This window comes from Centruroides sculpturatus, unplaced genomic scaffold (assembly GCF_000671375.1).
Source record: "Centruroides sculpturatus isolate CEXI.00-Female unplaced genomic scaffold, Cexi_2.0 scaffold125, whole genome shotgun sequence".
Classification (NCBI taxonomy): domain Eukaryota; kingdom Metazoa; phylum Arthropoda; class Arachnida; order Scorpiones; family Buthidae; genus Centruroides; species Centruroides sculpturatus.
In genome coordinates, this window is record NW_019384337.1 from 749,053 (window position 1) to 770,713 (window position 21,661).

General features: G+C 26.7%; 1 protein-coding gene across 1 annotated transcript in view; it reads right to left on the reverse strand.

Annotated features, from left to right (window-relative positions):
* Positions 1-21,661, reverse strand: part of LOC111632616 (tyrosine-protein kinase transmembrane receptor Ror2-like) — an 87,324-nt gene that overhangs the window by 11,994 nt on the left and 53,669 nt on the right. The window contains exon 3 of the mRNA XM_023377104.1: positions 3,307-3,431. Coding sequence (XP_023232872.1) covers positions 3,307-3,431 — 125 coding nt within the window. The remainder of the gene's footprint in view (positions 1-3,306; positions 3,432-21,661) is intronic.

Consider the following 21,661-nt stretch of genomic DNA (forward strand, 5'->3'; position numbering starts at 1 on the left):
TTAACGTCAAATAGATAACAGCCCTTTGAACTATAAAAATGTATCGCATTGTCCATTAAGGTGAACAGAACAGGTAAAAACTTCCATTTCCAAATTACAAAACTGTTATTCGTTTGTCGTTAAAATCGAGGTCGTATTTATAATGTTTAATTATCGTACTCAATAAGATTAATAATGGCAATCTTTTTAAAAAAAAAAAAATAATAATTTAATAAATTGTCGAGTTTTATAGATTTAAAGATTTTCTTAAAATACAAACACATGTTTCTTTGTAATTTAAAATTTGATTCTATCCTCGATTTAAATAGCTAATAAAAATTGATAATTCGACTTAAAATAAATAAAACTTAATAAATTTTCTTATTTTACTTTTGAAATTATATAAAAAAAAATAAATAAATCTTGTTTCCGATAGCGTGAGTAAAAGCCACACCCGAAAACACTTCGTGAAATGTCATAGGATTTAGGTAAGTGACCAGTTAGAAAGTTTTGTAGAAAATATTAATTTAAACTAGAATTATAACTTATTTGATAGCGAAACAGTTGCAATTTTGTACGTCACATAAAAGGAACTTGATAGAATCTAACTGTCTTTAGATCTGATGGAATAAACGAATGAGTTTTCCCGACTTACAAATTATAATCAAGTCTTAATATAGGACACAATTAAATAAACTCTGCGGCCCGGAAATACAATTATATAATATGAATTTCCGGAATTTTGGACGTATAATTTTCAATTAAACAATTATTTGCCTCTCTTGCATTGTTCGTTAATATTTCCAGCTGGAAAGTAAGTGTATATATATATATATATTGAATTTTAGTTACGTAAATTGTTTATTTTAGCTTGAAACGTATCGAGTATCGCATCGTGATGATGAATTGAATTAAATAAGCAGAACAAACTAATCGGTATTGTTGGGTGAAACTTATCCACGTGATAAAATAATGCTTATATTAGCATAAAAGAAGATAAGTCAAACAAAATGAGTATAATTTGTAGCTTATAGAAAAGATATTTTATTACATATATAAGCTATAAGATATTTAACAGAATACTGTAATAAATATTCTTATAAAATACGCAGTAAAATTATATATAAAGACTAACAATGAACAGTTTTAAAAGAAATTTATCATATTTTAACATTAAAATTTCTCATTAATTCTCTGCTAAGTACAAAATTAATTATAGGATTATTAATTAGGTGTTTCATTTATTAATTTATAGTCTTTTAAACAAATTTGAAAAGTTTTACTGAGTTAAACCGTAGATTACTTGTACAGAGAATATGTATACAGTCGACCCCCCTATAACACTGTTGATAATTCCATTTTATATGAATTCCATGTTGTATGAGTCACTTAGATTTTACAAATACGTGAGCCGTTCACAGCCCGGCACATGTATTTGTAAAATCTAAGTGACTCGTACAATATGGAATTCATATAAAACGGAAAAATCAACAGTGTTATAGAGGGGGTCGACTTGTATTAATGTAAAAATAAATACTTTTACTTGATTCTTGGAAGAAATGATTTAACCCGCAAGTTTTTTATTATATTACGTACGAAAGTTAATCTGATATAACATTACTTTAGATAAATTTTAAGTAAAAACAAAATGATAAATTTAATATTATAAAATTGACAGAATATAAAGAAATTGTTAGCTTTAGATAGATCCAATTTGTCTAATGATCTTGTATACGTTTGAAATAGTAGAGGAAGTAGGGAAAGAAATCGTAAATCTCTCTTCAGCTGAGCGTAAGAATCTCGTTTAGAATCGTGCTTTAACATTAAAACTAATCATGCAATCAGAATACATAGTGCATACTGTAATTAGACCAATTCCAAGTATTATTAAATTGAACTGCCAGCAGAAAAAGCTTTGAAACTGATAAACCACGAACTTCTCTACACGAACAATGGAAATCGATAAGAAATAACTAAAGGAAATAGCTAGAGTTTGATAAAAACAAAGTAAGTTTCCCGAAAGGTACACAATGTTGCATGTGCCATCTGTAAATTCGATCAGAAGCAGTCAACCAAGTAGACTATAGGGTCCAATTAGGACTACTAATGGTCCGACCTGTTACCATAGCAACGGTTACATCCAACTTGAAGAGTAACTTAATTTGTCGTTTTGTTGTTTCTTACTGAGCGCCGGACCGAATTAGCGAATGGTATTGTTCGATAGATACCACTTGGTGACGCGTCAAATAACATGCAATTGCTAAGATAACCATCCTTTTCTGACTGTCCAACGACATTCTTTTTTCAACAATTCCTTCTATTTCGATATTATACTTCCATTCTATTTCAAATACAATACAGTATAGGGTAGAAAAATCGCTAAACTTACCCAAATTAAGCGTGTAAGAGTCAACCTTCCCCCCCACATTCAATGCATTCTATTACTCGAGTATTTTCCCCTCAATTTAACGTTTCTACTTATTTTTCTTTCTTTTATATCTTGCTGGTCTGTTACCCATTTAGCCACTTTGTATTACTAGCAAATTAACTCGATTTGCTACATTGGCTTAATTACTAAATTGCTCAATTTTGTATATTTATTTGACTATAAATTTACGAAATTTTAGAAATTCTCCATCAGAAAAATTATATGAATTTAAAATGTAAATCTAATAAAGTAATTATAAATTATTTAAATAACTCAGAAATCTAGTATTATAAAGTTTTATGATGTAAACTTATATATAGTGTTTCATATAGGACTATAAATAGCTTCTATATAAGTAGGATCTATTTCTTTTTTTTTTTTTCGGTGTTTTAAGAGGAAAAATATCAAACAATATGAATTTTTAAATGACATTAATAAACATAGTTTAAGATTATAGTTCAGGAATAAACTTCTGAATTATATAAGGAAAATTGAATTAATGAAATTTTAAACTAGATTATCTTTGTTAAAACAATAAATGCCAAGCTTAATTCTTGTAAAGTTAATCTTATTTCAGATAAAGTGGATCAATGGTCAATGGTCAATCTGAATCAAAAGTTTCTTTGTAGACCAACACCACTTTAACCATTTCCAGTGACAGTTTTCACAAAGGAATCTGTTTGTTCTTTTCACAGTTTGGGTTTTCTTCCTTCAATAAAATCAACCGACTCTTTTCTGTTAGAGATAATCAAGTGTTTTTATTAAATGAACTTTCCACAGAATATTTTAATAAATATAGCGAAATCTATCAATTTTATTACATTTATCTATAGGACAACAATTTAACTACAATTAATAATACATATAGACTAAATTTATGTATAAAAAAAAATTCTTACAGGTTTATTTCCTTTCCACCAACTAACTACAGGAGGAGGATCACCTTCGGATGAACATTCCAAACTCACAGAGGAACCCCAACTGACATTGTAAATAGTTCTTCCTCCTTCAATTTTTGCAGGAACTAAAAAAATAAAATAATTCTTTTTTAAAAAATAATATTTATATATCGATGTAAATTAACATTTAAAATGTTAGAAGGATGTTTTTGACAGTTTATACTTAAAATATAAAGATTCTAGTCGTATAGATTAGAAGAGGGGGGGGAAAATATATTTAAAAATTTTATTCTAAGAATAAATTTATAAATATTAAAATTATTTTTTTTATAAAAATCGTTAATAAATAACTTATAAATTCGTGTTTCAGATAATTTCTTCATTATTTAATCGGCAGCAAATAATATTTTAATGACAATAACAACATAATATAAATGTATTATGTTGTTATTTAATCTAATAAAGTCTCTACAATTTATAATATTAAAAAAATAAAGATTTTTTTTTCTGTCATTTATAATTAATTCTGAAGCAAATATAACTGCAATAAACAAAAAAAAATATATTAATAATTTAATTAATTAAATTCAAAGAATGTAAACAAATTCTCTTAGTTCAAAAGGACTCAATTATAAAAATTATTTACCGAGAAAATTCTTATACCGGCATTGAAAACATGATTATCTTTACGTTATTACAAAAGAAAAGAGAAATGTTAATGATTATTATTAGCACAGAATCTATTTTTAGTTTAATTACTTCTTCCGACTGAATTTTTGATCCATATTATAACTTTTGATTACATGGAAATTGTTACCTTCCTCATAGCTTAATGGTTATAGACCTAACCTGTTTTTTTTTCTAATACTTAAACAGTAAAAAGCTGGCAAAAATCCAGGTTAACTTAACACAAAATTCGAGTACAGTTAGAAGTTAAAGGTGCAATAAAGCCCCCCTTTTTTTTAATTACATTAAATGAATTAATTTGTAAAAAATAAGATAAAAATTCCTCTGTATTGTAACTTTAAAAGTGTTTTCGGCAAATTTATCTCGATTAATCGGCAACAATCAGCATCATTTCAACTTTAATCAGGTTAAGTAGTATCATTTTAAATTAATGATATTATAATACGAAATAATCTAAAACCGTATCCATTATAGGAATTAAATACATTTCGATTATAAAATTATCTATTTTTTTACTTACAGATGGAATATAATTGAATTGTAAATGATACATAAATAATTTACTAACCTTACACGAATATTATAAAATTTGTTTATTCTTAATGATAAGAAACATTTTAGCTATTATTCATAATTATAAATGAGGCCATTTCCGAGAAAAATACCATCATTACATGTCATATATCAATCGTAAAGAATGTAGAGAAATGAAAAGGCGTCAGAAAAGGGCGGAGATTTAAAAAGATATATTTTCTTCACACCAGTATTACTTTAATGTATGAATTTAGGAATCGACAAGTATATAAACATCACCTGGAAAAAGTTCATTTTATAAATTAATAAATCAAAATTTGATGTATTCGACCTCAGACGTGTGTTTAAAATATTTCAAATTTAATTTTAAAATTGAAATCAAGCTTTAAATTTGATTTTTTTTATTTTTTTACAATGCAGTAAAAGTAGGTTAAAGTAGCATTGGAATGAAATTATCTCTAATTGATTTTCTCAATCTCTTTTAAAGGAAAGGCAATTTACAGAAATCTATAGATATTGAATACATAATTCAAGCTAATTCTGTTAAATATCTTTCAGTTACAAGCGTAAAGATTGCACAACTAATTTACATAAATGCAATTTAAGGATTAACTTTCAAATCTGAATAAATTCCAGAATTATTTCGTAAGTTTAGTGTGGAATTTAATTTTCAACAAATTCGGAGGATGATTCCTAATTGATTCTTTTAGCAAAAATTCGAAGAATGTCAAGCAAGATACATACGTATTTTTCTTTACTTAGGCCAAACAAAATTTATATGTATACAGTATTATACAAGTTAAATCGTAGCATTTGAAAATATATTAATTATAATAAAAAATAGAATAATAATAATAATAATTACCGCAAAAAATTCAAAAGTAANTTAAAATTAAGTTTTTCATACGTTTCCTTAGAATTAAGAAGACGGATTAAGTTAATTTATCTTTTATGGAAACAATTCTTAATATTTCTATCTCGAAAAATAGATAATTTACAATAAAAATTCTAACGTTTTGATATATTTTAATCGTATCAGTTCATTAAAATCTTAATGAAAGTATTATATATATACATACTGTACATCTGGTAGAGCTATTATCATTTTTAATCCTTTGTATTGGGGAGAAAATGCTTTAATAAATAATTATGTATGCAGCAGTCATTCAACAAAATACCTTGTATAAAATCACAAAACAAAGTTATATGACAATAGTATCATTTATGTTATCTTTTTAGCGTGAAGTCAAATATTTTTTTACGATTTACATCTTTGGTGTATAAGATATTTCATTTATGTATGTTTAGCTACCTTATGTAGGGTATCTATCGTTTGTCAAAAAATCCAGCACTCAGTTGTTTAACTTTCCCGGCAACATTTAAAACTGCGTATGGCGCCATTTATTACGATATTTTATTTTAAAACTTTTTATATTTTTAATTATTATAAAATGGAAAAGGCTTAATTTTCATAATAAAGATGAGTTTTAAAAACATTATAAATGCTAATAACGTATAAAATCATCATTAAGTTTGATCCCACTCAAGATATAACACATGATTCCCCCTCTATCTCCCCACTTTCTCGACCTTTAACCTCCAAAATTTAACAGCATCAATGACCCAAATATAGAAATCTCCCTGCAAACTTTCAGAAAATTTCGACAAAAGACATAGGAGTTATTAAGCTTGAAAAAGAATGAACAAAATCGTTTCTCCCCCCACACAATAACATTTATACATACGGTAAAAATCCCCGAATTTTTTTGCAAAATTTTGAGGAGGGGCCATTTTACGACAGATCTCTCTCTCTTATATATAACAGCTTGAAAAGTAAAAATATAAGATGTTAAATATTAAAATATTCTCTTCAAAATTTACTTTAACAAAATTCTCGTTTTGAAAGTGATTTTCTTGAATTTCAAAAAAATATATAAAATTTCTACATAGAAGAAGAATGTGTTGGTGTGTTCGTGTATTATACAATGTTCGTATTCTTCGAACACGACTTACAATATTGAATTCCTTTGGAAAAACTGTCACGGTATTAACGATAAGAAATAATTTAAATCCATTCGAACAATGTTAATAGCTGCAGAAAATAATTTAAAAGTCAAAAACGATAGAGTAAAATAAGCAGGAATTTAATATCTAAAAGTTAAAAAAAAAATGTCTCGGTGTCAATTTCCTCTCGTACTAATTGGTTATTTGCTGACTAATTGTATTTTGTTGGTCGAAAGTAAAAATTCTCAAGTGTTTTCTTCACTAATCGCATTTGCCGCTTTGCTGAATAACTCGGCTTTACTTCCACTTCAATTCAGCTCAGTTCTTTGTAATCTTGATTAGTACAAGATTGAAGGTGTAAGTTAATGGAACAGAATGATTACTTCTCAGGTTCCAAGGGATTCTCTCTAGTCGACGTAATAGATTAGTTATGTTTCTGTTTATTTTCAAAATAACTTTTGTTCCAACCATAATAATATTAAAGCCTTTTTCGTCATAAAGACGGATTTGTATCCTAATTACTAAAATTAATATTTTTTAAGATTTGTTATCGCCGTTTTTCTTCTTAAAAATCATAACAACATTTCAAATAAAACCGTTTGTTATTTTAAAAGAAATTATTTTATAAATATTTAATTAATTAAAAATGACTTTAATGTCGAATAATATATGATGGTTTCACCTTCTTAAAGGTTAATCTTATGAATTACAAATTGATTTTTCTCTTCGTAAATCAGACAATTAACTTCATAAGTAAATTAATCTTATAATAGTACTTTCACTAATGGAAAGCCTTTATCAATTTTTTTTTTTTATCCTTTTCGAATTCTTATCAATTGTTTCTTGAATAAAAAAGACCTCAGTTTATATAAAATCTATATGCTAAAATGTAATTTATAGTAGAAAATTTTAGTTGCATGTGAAATATTCATAAGAGAATGAGGAAATTGTTATGCAAGTAACGTTTGCAATTTATTATTAATATGCATAAGAGAATTTCGTATTAATCAAGTTTAAAATTTAAATTCATTTTAAGAATCAATTTATAATTGATTAAAATATTGAAAATTTGCGTGATATAAAATTAGGATACGAATCTTACCCTGTATTTTCGTGATCCGAGACACTTGATAAATTAACTAGTAAGACAATATGAAAATGATAAACACGATATTCTGTAGAGAGATATTTATATAGAAATGGCATTTTCCTACAGAAGGTCTGATCGAAATAACCAGTTAATTACAAGTACTCATCATATTTGGACTTCTATCGTATACACGTGACTTGATAAAGCAATAAAGACCGCACCCTTCCATACCAGTTATAGTGGATAATTCCACTGATTACTTTCACGGGACAGTGGGTTCATTAGTTAAGTGAGTGGCCACTGGTGTCGCTGTTACGTTAGAAGGGTGGACGAGGTCGCCTGCTGTTTGGATTTCACACAACGATAGAAGTTGGGAAGTTTCATTTGACGTGTCGTGAATTGTCAAAGGATTTGGTGGCTTTAAATGGATTGAATTTTGTACCAAGTTTATAAAGTTTCAAGACACGATGGACATACAGAGAAAGATTAGCTATTTACTGAAACTAATAACCTTATATATAGTGGAAAGCTGCTTTATTCATCGGTGCTTATTCCATAAAGGGTTAAAAGTTATGTGATGACTTTGCAAATAATTAGGATACATTGGACGGATAAGAAAAGATAATGTAAAAATATTGTGTTTTCAATATCTGAATCGAAGTGTTCTTTTCATAGAAGATTTTTAATTATTCGAGTGTGCCTTTGAAGATTAATTAGAAAGCTTCAAGTGTGCGGCTTTAGAATTTCTGATTAATAAGGAACGAGTTGAAAGCAAACATCAATTGTGTTTATTAATTGAAGATTATATCTAATGATATTGTGAACTATATACTGGAAAACTTTAATAAGGATATTGTTAAAATGAATATTTATGGATTTATTCGATTTATATAATAATCTTTAAATATTTGTAAAGATTAGCTTAGTATAAACGTTATAAGGAAGATTTTCAATTTTAATTCTTAATCGTAAACGATGAGATTCAAAGACAAAGTAATAATATAAAATATATATTTGTTATGACAATATAAAGAATTTTTTTTTATAAACTTGAAGACAGAAGTTTAAAATATTGAAATAAATTGGACTTTATAATTTATATCTTCAACATTGTTGCAGAAAAATTTTTTAAATTCATCTTCACTACATTTCTTTTGTTAGATGATACTTATTATTTAATTGGATATTTTCAGTGCTCGAAGGGATATTCATATTTTATGTGTGGAAGGTAATATATCAATAATTCTCAATTAAATTTTTAACAAAAGAAAAAAAGAAATTTTCCTTCATACAACATTTTTGAAAAAAGACTAGAGAATTTTTAAAGATAATCATCAAATAAGTTCAATTTTTAGTGCATTACTAAGTCAGCAAATTAATAATGAGAGATAGGATTACTTCAATGATGAAATTCTACATGAACTCATGAATGAAAATAATTAGAAATATCTAAAGAACGTAAAAGTTGACGTATAAAAAAAAATGATTTAAGAATCGTAATGGAAGAAGATTTACAGGGTTGGAGCCATGTTTCCATTACAGTAGTAATCATTGCAACATCAGTTCTATTGTTGCCAATTGGAGTATTTCTTAATTGGTTGATAACGACGTCAGTTGTAAGAGATTCGAAATTATGGACCCCAGCTAATATTCTATTGTCGATAAGATGTGCTGATCAACTGACATTAACTTGTTTGTGGTTGCCTTTATTTACAACTACAGCAATTTTAGCCGATCCGGATATATCACCAAATCGTTTTATTCAAAGGTCAATTTGCAGAGTGGTATTGTTAGGTCACGGTTTATTTTTTGGAGCTATTCATATATTATGTTGTGTAGCGGCTACAATTAGATGTTTACACGCTACTCAGTACTTAAGTCTTCATAGAATCTCTCCTATTAATATCACGATCGTGGCTATTGTAACATTGGTGGTGGCATTAATGCCCTATTTGGTACGTTCTATTTACATCCCTCCGTTAGGTTCGAATACATGTGGAGGAAAGTTAGAAAATTTTTATAATACAAAAATTGTAGCCATATACGATTGCATTTATCATATTTTACTAGTAGTTTGGTATTTTGGATTAACGTGGCTGACAAAAGTTTATATGAAAGAAAGATTACTTCCAGTTCTAGAATGTAATATGCATATGAAGGAAATAACTACAACGGACATGACGACGGCTACATTTTGTGCTTCTTCCGTACTATCATTAATTCCAATAGCAACATATCCCATAATGATGGCTACCGGAGCAAGTTTATATACGCTATTTTCATTTTATGCAATACACGGCTTGATATGCCATTTTACACACAGTGCTATATATCCTGCAATATATATGTATTGTAATAGCGAATTAAGGAAGAAATTTCGTGACGTTTTCGCACCGAAATTCTCTCCTCTCGCATCCTCTTTGGCATCTAGAAGAGCAGTGATTGCGGAAAGAAAGCCAGAAACTGCTAGACCATCTCGATCGACCGAATTACCTACCGTAGTACTTACTCCATCGGTGCCTTGTGGTACAAATTCTCCGAGACCTTGGGATGTAAAGAGAGTCTGGTAACAAAGTATCATTCTAGATACTTAAAATAATTAAATCGTGATAATTAATTTTAATACAAGATTTTAATAATGTTAATATCTTAAATAGTAGATGAAAAATTAATTTATAGAAATTGTGCCTATTTAAAACATTTTATGACAATTTTTTCCTTCATTTTTTTTTTACATTTAACCGTCCTGTGAGCCTTTCTTTAAGGCCTATCGAGGGCCTTTCAGCCAGGCCCTTAATGGGGTAGCCAGAAGGTGAACGATAAATCATCCCTCGAAAAATTCCTTGGTGTCGTTCCCCTGATCCCCTAGAATGGTAGAACGCCGCTTTAAACACCTGTCTCTCATTTGAAGTTTATAAATTTTACAAAAATATAATTTTCTTGTTATAATCAATAGATTTTTAAATGATTAAAATTATTAATATATCATTTCTTTGAATAGTCTTCAATTAATAATGTATTCACTTATTGATTAAAAAAAAAAAAAATTTTTTTAAATATAAATATAGGCATTAATCAATTCATATTTTAAACTTATTGTTAAAAAAATATTTAAAAGAAAAGGAAAATAAATATATAATAAAAGAATTTTCATTTTTCCTTAATTATTTAATCATATTATCTTATATAACATTACTTTAGATAAATTTTAAGTAAAAACAAAATGATAAATTTAATATTATAAAATTGACAGAATATAAAGAAATTGTTAGCTTTAGATAGATCCNTTTTTTTATTAAATATATTAAATTTATCAACACGGTAAGTTTTATTATGTAATTATTAAAATTTCATTATAAAATATATAAAGTTTCTATTAAAGAAAATACGATTTTATCAACAAGAAAAGGGATTTTGATATATATAAAAAAAAAGAAAAAGAAAATTAGATTCTATCTGTAATACAATTGAGTTTTCTAGCGAAAAATTAAATCTCGTAAATGTTTTTCTTTCGAAAAGAAACGAAATATGTCAACTTGTATATAATTTATAATTTAACAAGCGAACTAAATAAAAAAAAAATAATAATAATTCTATGTCAAAGTTTCGATGATGATAATTAATTTGTTTAGTTCATATGAATTTCTGATTATTACATTTACTTCTAATATATATAAAACTTTTTGTTAACTCATGAATTAAAAAGTAAACATTTAAGTAAGTGATTAAAATAATGAGATTTACCCGAAGATAATTAGTTATGCTAAACAACTACGAGCTTAATAATTAGAATATGACTTGTAAAAGAGAGATTAAAACTAATTTTTTTTTTTTTTGTTCCCCCTTCTTTAAACTTTAAAATTTAAAAATCTTTTGTGAAATTTTAATGTAATATTAGAATATAAAGAGTAGTTATTACTTAATTGTAGAGACATAATTCATCTATTTAAAAAGTTATTATCTAAGTCATTTGTTGAAGTACATAAAAATTCGTTTAAATAACATAAAAGTATTGCAATTAACTTAATAAATTTATTAAAAATTAGATTTGAAATAGCAAATTTATGCGATTTTTTTCTTTATTTTGTATGTAAATTTTATAATTACTGCTTATAACTGAGCGCCATAAAAAACTCTAACTAACTAGACCAGTAGTATAAATACATTTCAGCCATGTATATATAATATACTTATCAAATAATAACACAAGAAGTGTTAATAATTTACATCAAATTGATTAACATACGCCATTTTATAATGAAAATTAGATGTACCCCTTCGATTTATGCTCGTACCCCTAGGGGTACATGTACCCCCAGTTGAGAACCACTGGTGTAGAAAAACAATTTGATGCATTAAAATAAATGTTTAAAAATATTTCAATTGATTATAATTCATAAAATAACATTTTACAAATTATTATTATCCATTCATTCACTTCAATGAATTCCATTATTTATCATAATGGATACTTACATAATAATCTATATAATTTATTTTTCTATTTAATAATAAAAAAAATGAAGAGAAAATCATATTTTCTCGTCAATTAAATAAAGAAAAAATCTTAATACAGGTATAAAAATATTATAATAAAAAAATCATAAAATTTTACTGAATTTATCAAATTTTATGACCATTATCATAAAATAAAGAATTAAAAATTCTGGTATTAAACATTTCTTTNAAGAAATATATTTATTAATTGTATTGTTCTATGTTTTAAATTAAGGAACTATTGTTAAATTATAATAAGGACCCTTTATTTAATAATAATAATAATAATAGGATTTTGAAGAGGAAAGAAAGCATAAAATTAATTTACTGCTTTTAATATACTTTATTTATTTTTTTATTTTTTCAAATGGAATACTTTATTTTAATCTTTCCAACAAACCGAGAAAGAATGATTAGAAATCGATGACGTCATTACTCACTTAAGAATGAGAATGGATTTCCTAGTGGATTTTAAATCGATATTTTATTGGGATATTTGTTGGCTGATTCAGCGTTTGTCTGAATCTTTTTACAAGGAAGAAAATCGGATTATCTTATTCTACCTTTAACATTAGTGATTTTATTAAATTGATCACTGCGAAAGCTGTGAATTGCAAGATTTATTTTTAATGCAATCTAATGGCAAATGATCTTAGAATTCGTTTAAAAAACATCGAAACGAGTAAATGTATTCATTAATTTTTAATATCGAGTTTAAGAATACTTAAAACGATTTTCGAGATCGTTAAAAAGTTTATTTAAATAAAGTCTTAAGCGATAAAAATAATTAAATATTTAATATTGTTTTTTTTCTATTTATTTATTTAATTATATACTTATTAATATAGAATTCGAAGATGCTTTCATAGGAAAGAAATCTTCGTAAATTAATTATTATAAAGAGATTCCTTCTAGATTACATAACACGTTAATGTTTTTTTTTCTTTCTTACAAATGAGCAAATGGAATTTTATCTAAAGTAAAATACTATATTATATTATTCTTTAATCTCTTCTATATTACGTTGCAATTGTTATTATAAGCGAGAAAATTCTATTATGTTTATACGAATCTATCAAACCGCGTAACCTATTCATTAAAACGATGGCGAGGCTATCGTTAATTTTAATAAACACGATAATTACACTAATTAAATGTGATAATTTATCGCATAATAACGAAAATGGCAAGATGGTGCTCTTACTTGTCCGCAGCAAATAGAAGTTAAAAAAAAAAAAAAAGATCTTTTTTTCCCCCCGTACTAGTTTTCTCTATACTAAACCCAATATCTCTTCATGTGAAAAATTTACTTTAAAGAAAAATAAAAAGAATAGAGAGGGAGGGAGGAAACGGATCTAGCAATACCTTTGACATTCTAGTGATACGTTGTCATGGCTACGAAACACATGCACGCATTTTCGCTGCACGCTTCGCTACAATCGAAGGGCTTGAGCGAATGTACATATATCAAGAGGTAGCATTGGTGCAAAAATCGAGAAGATTCTTTCACACAAATGAAGTCTTTTGACATCGGCCGAATTGCACTCACGTGATTTCTGCAATTTTTCAACTCCTTTCTTTCCTTTGTATAAGAAGTGCTGTACTTACTTCATCCAATCTTTTAACTTTTATTGCAGATTCGTTCCCATGGCAATTATACTTTAAATAATAATAAAAAGTAATAATTGACTACACTAGAAAATTTATTGTATAATCATTACGTTAGAAATCTTATATTTTATTTATTGTAGATTATTACTTCGCTGGATCATTATTTTTTTATGTTTAACAGAAGAAAAAGTTAAGGTATCGTTTTAATGTGAATTTATTTCAGATAATTCGAACTAATGATTTACAAATATAAATACAATCTGTAAGATTTTAGTTTAAAATACTCTAAGCTATTATATAGACGTGGAAAATTTATAATAATAGCCCATAATTTATCTTAATTTTATTAGAATTCTAGAATCTTTACGACAATAAACACGACAGTGAAACAGATTTTATGAATTTGTACAATTACAAACTGTATATTTTACCGTCAGAAGTTGTAAACGATGGCTCTTGCACATTTATATCCATTATATTATTATTTTAATTATACCATTGTTAAGTAATAACACTATTTCATAGTTGAGATCTCTAAATAAATTATATATTCTATTTTCTATCTAAAAACTAATAAATAAATAAAGACTAAATTCTGAAATTAAATGATTTTAATTTAAAAATTTGAATAATATTTTATAAAATCAATAATAATTTTGTAAGTCTAAACATGCAAAAATACGTGAAGAAGAAAAGTGAGTTTATCTTCACTATGTTTGAAAGTATTAATGCATCTGTTTGTATTTCCAGATGTTAATATGACCACTTTGCTCAAAGTCAAACAGAAATGACTCCAGGGATCTCACGGTATCTTGTGCAAATAATAGAGAGATCGCTATCTCATTGATAACGATGTATTCCAATGCTGTAATGCAAACACGAATGCTTCATCAATCAGACAATTGTGTGATTTTGTAAAGACTATCGTCTTACTAAAACTTCATACATTCGCCTATAGTTATGTAAATTAAGCATTTTAAAATCGAATATAACTAAATTATGAATTATTTCAATAAGTCTGTAATATTAATCAAAAGCATTGTCTATTCTCGGGACATTTGTAAGTTCTCGAAGATACTTATAAGTAACAATACGTGCTACAACCAGCTTAATGGATCAGTGAACGAAACTAAAAAGCAAAAGAGACAGAGGGGCCATAAGTCTTCGTTACCGATTTCCGCCCAGGGATGACACTAAGTTAGAGAATGGTGACGTAACAAGATGCACTAATGACATCGTTAGAACTAAGCAGAAGTACCGGAAGTAAAATATCGATAGCCTCTTACTCGAAGGATATTAGATTGACCAATTTATTATTTGAAATACGGGCTTCGATCTGAAGGGCTTTCAAAAAGGTCTTGATACAAAATGGTATTACGTGTGCAATTTTTCTTATTTTTTTTTTCTTTTTTCCTAGCTCCTGTGCCTCATATAATTCCATTTACGCTTCCAGTTATATGTGCGAAATCTCCAGTGGGACATAACTTCTTTTATCATATGTGCCCTTAGGTCTATGACATCCTTTGTATCTCAACTACATTTTGTTCTTATCCATCTGAGGATTTTTCAAAAATGATTGAATTTCCAACGTGTTTCAAATATTAATGAAATCATTTATTAAAATATGCATAAGTGAACAGTAATGATATTGCTTAGTTATATTAATAGTAATTAATCAAACTAAAACGAAACTTTTCAAATTTTCATTAAATCAATTTTATATATATTAAAAAGTAATATATTTGTTAAATTAAAATTAATTGCATGTTGCATTTCGGAAAATAATACAAAAGCAACAATGTGAGAAAAGAATTCACTAGAATTAAAAATAAAAAGAAAAGCATTGACCGTGTTAAGCGAATGAAAAAGAAAGGAAATAACATCAAGACAAATGATAAAAATATCATAAAGCAATATAAAACAATGAAACTACCAGAAAATAAAATCATAAAAGATAATAATTAAATTGTAGAAAACATGAGCATTGATAAAAAATGAAAAAAAAACCATTAAAACAATTTTAAAAATTAAATAATGGAATAACATAAGTAAAGGCAGCTTACTAAAAAAAAAAAACATTTATGAGATGCAATAAACATAAATTTGTCGTAGAAACAGATTTTTATACATCTAATAAACGTTCCATCTTGTTTTTAAACATTTCCACTTTCTCACTTCTTTTAAGGAGTGTTTGAAATTACTGAAATACTTAATATAGATTATAATTTCCTTGTTTTATTTTTTCTAATTAAAAAAAAAGAAAACAGTTTCTGTAATTTTTATTACGTTTAAATTTTGAATCATCCTGTACTAATAAATTTAAAAACGAAAAACTATTAAAATTTTTATCGGTATTAATTTCATAAAGAAATAATTATAATTCCAACGAATTTAAAACATAATTAAGACGTAATAAGAATTTGTTATATTTAATTATAAAACAGTATATTTTTTAAAATAACGATGTAAATATAAACGAGCAATTATTTATTATGAAATTGTCACAATGCCGGATTGTAATTTTTAATTTAAAATACGCTCTCCACCTCAAATTAGTAATTGCTTGCCCCTGTAAATCATACTTTTCCTGTTAGCGAGAGAGTCGTGCGGGTCATCAATCTAACTCCGTTCAGGGGAAAATTTTTGAATTGAAATCACGAGTCTATAATTTTTTCAAATTACAACACAATTATTGTAACTGTAGTTATATTTTTTTAAAAAAATGGAAAAAATATTTAGAAAGGTTTACTTATGAAGGCTCAATTGAGTTTACATCTCATAGAGTTTTATAAACAAGAAGTCAATAAATGAGATTTGAAGAAAAGGAATTTTCAGTGTATCTTCAATATATATTTTTGTAAGAGTTGTATGATTTACGTATGGAAAGGAATTAAAGTAACATAGAAAGCCCGAGAGGAAGAAATATCGAACTTTGTTAAGGAAAAGGATATCGTTAAGCTTTTGCTCAACAATAAATTAACATAATTGGATTATATATGCAACTCACGTCAGACTTCAAACTTATTATTGATAACGAATCCAATTTATTTAACTAACCGTTTGCCATCTGGTGGTGAATATTTTAACGAAATAAAGTAATATGTACTTTTCTTTTCAATCAATAAAGATACAATTTTCGAACACAAAAATGGAACATGTCTTTCTGTAAAATGTCAAAGGCTGTAAAATTTTAAAAATAGAATAAAATATGAATGACTATTCTTCCTTTACAATTTAAAAGAATGATTTATATCTTCTATATTGCAGTCATTTCCGTTTTAGCAGATATACGATTTTTCTGAAATAGTCAAAAATTTTTTTTCTCCCCCGACAGTTACCCGGCAGGTGGATTTACTAAAGATTAATCATCATTTTTTGACTGTGAAATTTTAATATAAGTTCTTAAAAATTTCAATAACAGAATAGCTTTTTAACAGGGAAGAAAGAAAAAAAAATAAGCGGGCGATATAACTGAAAACTTTCTAATAATTTATGTGATTTATAATAAAGTGTAAAGAAATTCTCGTGTTATTTTTCAAAACTTTTAAATTATATTCAATGGAAATTTCTTCTTGGAAACGCCTTCATAAATAATCTTCTTTACTTTAATCACTCAAGGGAATTCAAAAGTTATCTCCTAAACAATGTTGGTCAACGTAGTAATGACCTTAGGTACTCCCATGTGAAAAGGAATCAGCAGAAACAAATTTTGGTAATTTCATATAGAACTACTAAACTTTCTTAACCGATGGTTCAACATGCTTTTCTGGTCAATGTTTCTGCCAGCTTTACTAATAGATGTTTCAACAAACTTCGACTGACAAATTATTACAATGGATGTCTGAGCAATATTTCATGCTCTTTTGAAATTATTTAATGATCACTGTTTTGTCATATTTTAATAATATTGATACGAACTACTTCCTAAATCAGTAGTTTCTAGTATTCTACACGTAAAATAAAAATAAAATTGCTTATAGGCAATACTTTTAGACTTTTTATTTTACGTCTATATATACTACTTATATGTACTGTACTTATTTAACTACTCTAGTATATAATAATTGCATAGAAAATGAAATTTTAACACAGAAAAAACTAGAAAAGATATAATTTCAAAATAAAAACATTGATAACAATGTATTATTTATTATTTTGAACGGGGAAAAACATATTTTAACACAGAAAAATTATAAAAATCAATCAATAACCTGCAGAGTTTAGTAACTATTACATTTTAAGTACTTGTTTTTATTTATTTATTTTATAAGTTTTCATATTGTTCATATTTTACCTCCCTATCGAAAGTACAGATTCGTAAAGACCTTCAGATCAACGTTTGTTCTAGATGAGAGTAATGTATGATTAACAGTTAAAACAGTAGAGTATATTTACAAATTAAATGAGAAAGAGACAGCGATCTTCCAGTCACTCGTAGAAATTATAAAAATTTATTTATACAAGGAAAATTTTATAAGATATAAGAATAGAAACATTTTTCTTTGTTTTAATTTAGTATAGTAAATGTAAGGCAGTGACATTAAATATCCAACAACATCTCAAAAGACAAATCAGTGTCAATCTCTCTACACTCCCGTTGGGATGCCAAAATTCTCGATGAAGAGAAATCAATAAATAAACTGAAAAGAACTGCCAAGCGCTGCTTATTTTCCTGCAAACAATTTGAATAAGTGAGATTTTTCCAGTATGAATTTTTAAATTAATAAATATTCAAAGAGCTCGATAAATTGGAATTTTTTCAAAAGAATATTACATCGTCGAAGTATTGAAATGTTTTTTTTTTTTTCAAAACAGTATACTGAATATATATATAAAGAAGTCATCACTATAAAAAAATTTATAATCAGATAATAGGCTTTATACAATTAATAAGTAATAATATAATAATTTTATATAGTATATCTATTTATAAGAAATATTTTAAAAAGCATTTTATCTCTTCATACTTCCATTAATGAAGATTTCGGTTTTAATATTTTGTACAAGAAATTTAGGCCATTAATTTAAATGGAAATTTGAGTGATTTGCTTTTTTTTTAAATAATATTCATTATCATTTCTCTTTCAACATTAAACATTTTCGGATCAAATTAATACATTAATGCAAATTATTGTAGTAACAACAATTAAAATTCGAATATTTTACATCAAAAAATATTACTTTTCCGCAGTTTTATCCTTGCTTAACTGATTTGCCTTTTCGACCAACGAACCGAAACTCGACCCCAACAATTGCTTATAACATTGTTACGTGGCGATGGCTATGTATTATCTAACCGCCCAGACACAACTAATGCCACATGTCTCCTAATTGCCATCTCCTGTAATATCGTCCCATGACAGAATGGATAGTGAGTCAGTAAGATATGAGTAATGGAACTCATCGGTTGACATGTTTGATAGTAAGGCAACTTGATAATTGTTTGTTATAAAAGACTTCTGATATTTATTTGATAGAACATCACTTTTATCAGAATTTTTTTTTTCTTTTTTTTTCCATTGTGTATCGATCTAATTTCTTTAGAACGTAGTGTTATGTCCTTAATTATCCCTAAGAAGAGGATTAATATCTCATTAAAATTTATCTTTGAAGTATGGAACTTAATCGACAAAAGATGAATGATGTAAAGGAAGCTTTCTTTACTGAAAGAAAAGTCTTAAGATCGCTGTTGTTTCTGAATATATAATTCATCCAATGATATCTTGAATTGAGATACGCAGTAATATACCTTTATCTTTGAAATTTTTAATAAAAATATGCATTGTGAATGATTAAATTTCCGTGTGACGTTTTTGACAGTCTAATGCTTATAGCGTTACTTTCTGGATTATAATAATACATGCTTCAGTTCTTTTATATCTATTTTAAGTGCGATATATCGTTTCAATTATTAATCATAACGAATTAACTGAATTTTATTCACAATGAATAACTTAAACGGAAAAATTTAATACTTTTTTTTACAGGTTTATGAAAATTTAATAACTAAATACACCTGTAGTACGTGTAAATTAGAATTAAAAAATATATTACAAGCTAAGCTTTTATTAGTGAGAATACCTTCGACTACAAATGATCACTTTATTAATATCAAATGTCTTTCTTAATATTCTAAAAATTCATTAAGATATCATGGAAAATGTCAGGTAACACAACAGCTCCCTGGGGGAAAGATACCGGTGGCAAAGCAGTATTAGTGAAGGAAGATAAGACTCGTTTTATGCTAATTACTTGCAAAATCAAATATAAGATAGTAACCAATATAGTAATGAGGTACAGTTGAAAAGCCCCCATTTGTTGACGTCATCGGTTCACATTTTCTCTAATTAGACCATGTCTTTAATTAAACTTATCTATGATAACGGAAACGGAAAAGAGACATTTCCCAGCCATTGAAATTTACAGAAAGTTCGAAAATCTAAGTTTAATTTATGAACGACTCGAATTTCATTCATCAAGAAATCTATACGTTACTGTTTTCTGTTTAATTCAGTGATTTGTTTGTATAAATACACTTATAATGAATAAAATTCCTTTTTTTTTTTATTCGTATAATATTGAATAGAGGATTGACATTCTTGTTTGCAGAAAATACTTTGAAGTATCTCAGATTAGAAATGTAGAGAATTCTTCAGAAATGTTAAGAGGATTGACTTATTACTTAATCAAATTAGTCATTAGTAGGAAAGTGCTAATGAATGAAGAGATTTTAATTATAATTAATGATTTGACAATTCTGAAGTTTCAATTTGTAAATATATAAGCTATAAATATCCACACAAAATCTGACAAAACAGAGTAAATATATAGCAAGTATTGTATTTTAAAAAAAATGCGTTAAATTTTCTAAATAGTTATGTTTATGTAAGACAACCCCATTTAAAAATTGTATCGCTTTATTATACGAGTCATCTCAAGATACAATATAACTGTATAATATTCCAATATAAAACTCAAAGATTTCTTTATTTAAATACATAAATCATTTATAAATCAAAACACTTGCGAGTAAAAAACAGTCACGTACACATAGATGCAATATCAGCAAAAATGTAAGTACCAAATTCATAAATAACCAAGAAGAACCATTTTTCGAATCTAACTTCTGATATTAAGTTCTTCACACATAAATCTAATATTTTTCTAACTATAACAATAATAATGATTACTATTCTAAACATTTATTTATCATTATTTCTAAATTATGAATGGAGTAGTCGACAATTCAACGATTGAGCACGTTCCTAGTAAGTATAAGATAACATTTAGCAAGATATTTATTACTTTAAAATGTAAAAATTCCACGCCATTTCAATAAAACAAGTTGTAGAAAGTGAAAAAAAAGAAGAAGGAGAAGAAAGGATGAGACAGGCATGTATTGTTTTAGTGATTTTCACTTCTCCACACTTACACTTCTAAAAACGTTATCGGAAGATCACTCTGCATGACGAAAATAATAAAAATGCTTTCAATCAAATGAAAACAACGTTATAGCATGTCGCTTTTCTGTCTCTGAAACTATTTGTTATGTATAATTTTTTCGTTATTTTGAATCTTAGTATTGTTGACAGCTTTGCCAGTATAGAATCAGTGTCTACATAACATTACACAGAAATTATTTTCATGCACAAGAATTTATAATTTACTTCTCCTCCTGCTGTTTAAAGGATTATGTATATGATGATAGGATTATGTGTAAAAATTTAATAACGAGTTATTTGAAAATACAGTCGACCCCCCTATAACACTGTTGATAATTCCGTTTTATATGAATTCCATGTTGTACGAGTCACTTAGATTTTACAAATTCGTGAGCCATTCACAGCCCGGCACACATATTTGTAAAATCTAAGTTACTCGTACAACATGGAATTCATATAAAACGGAATTATCAACAGTGTTATAGGGGGG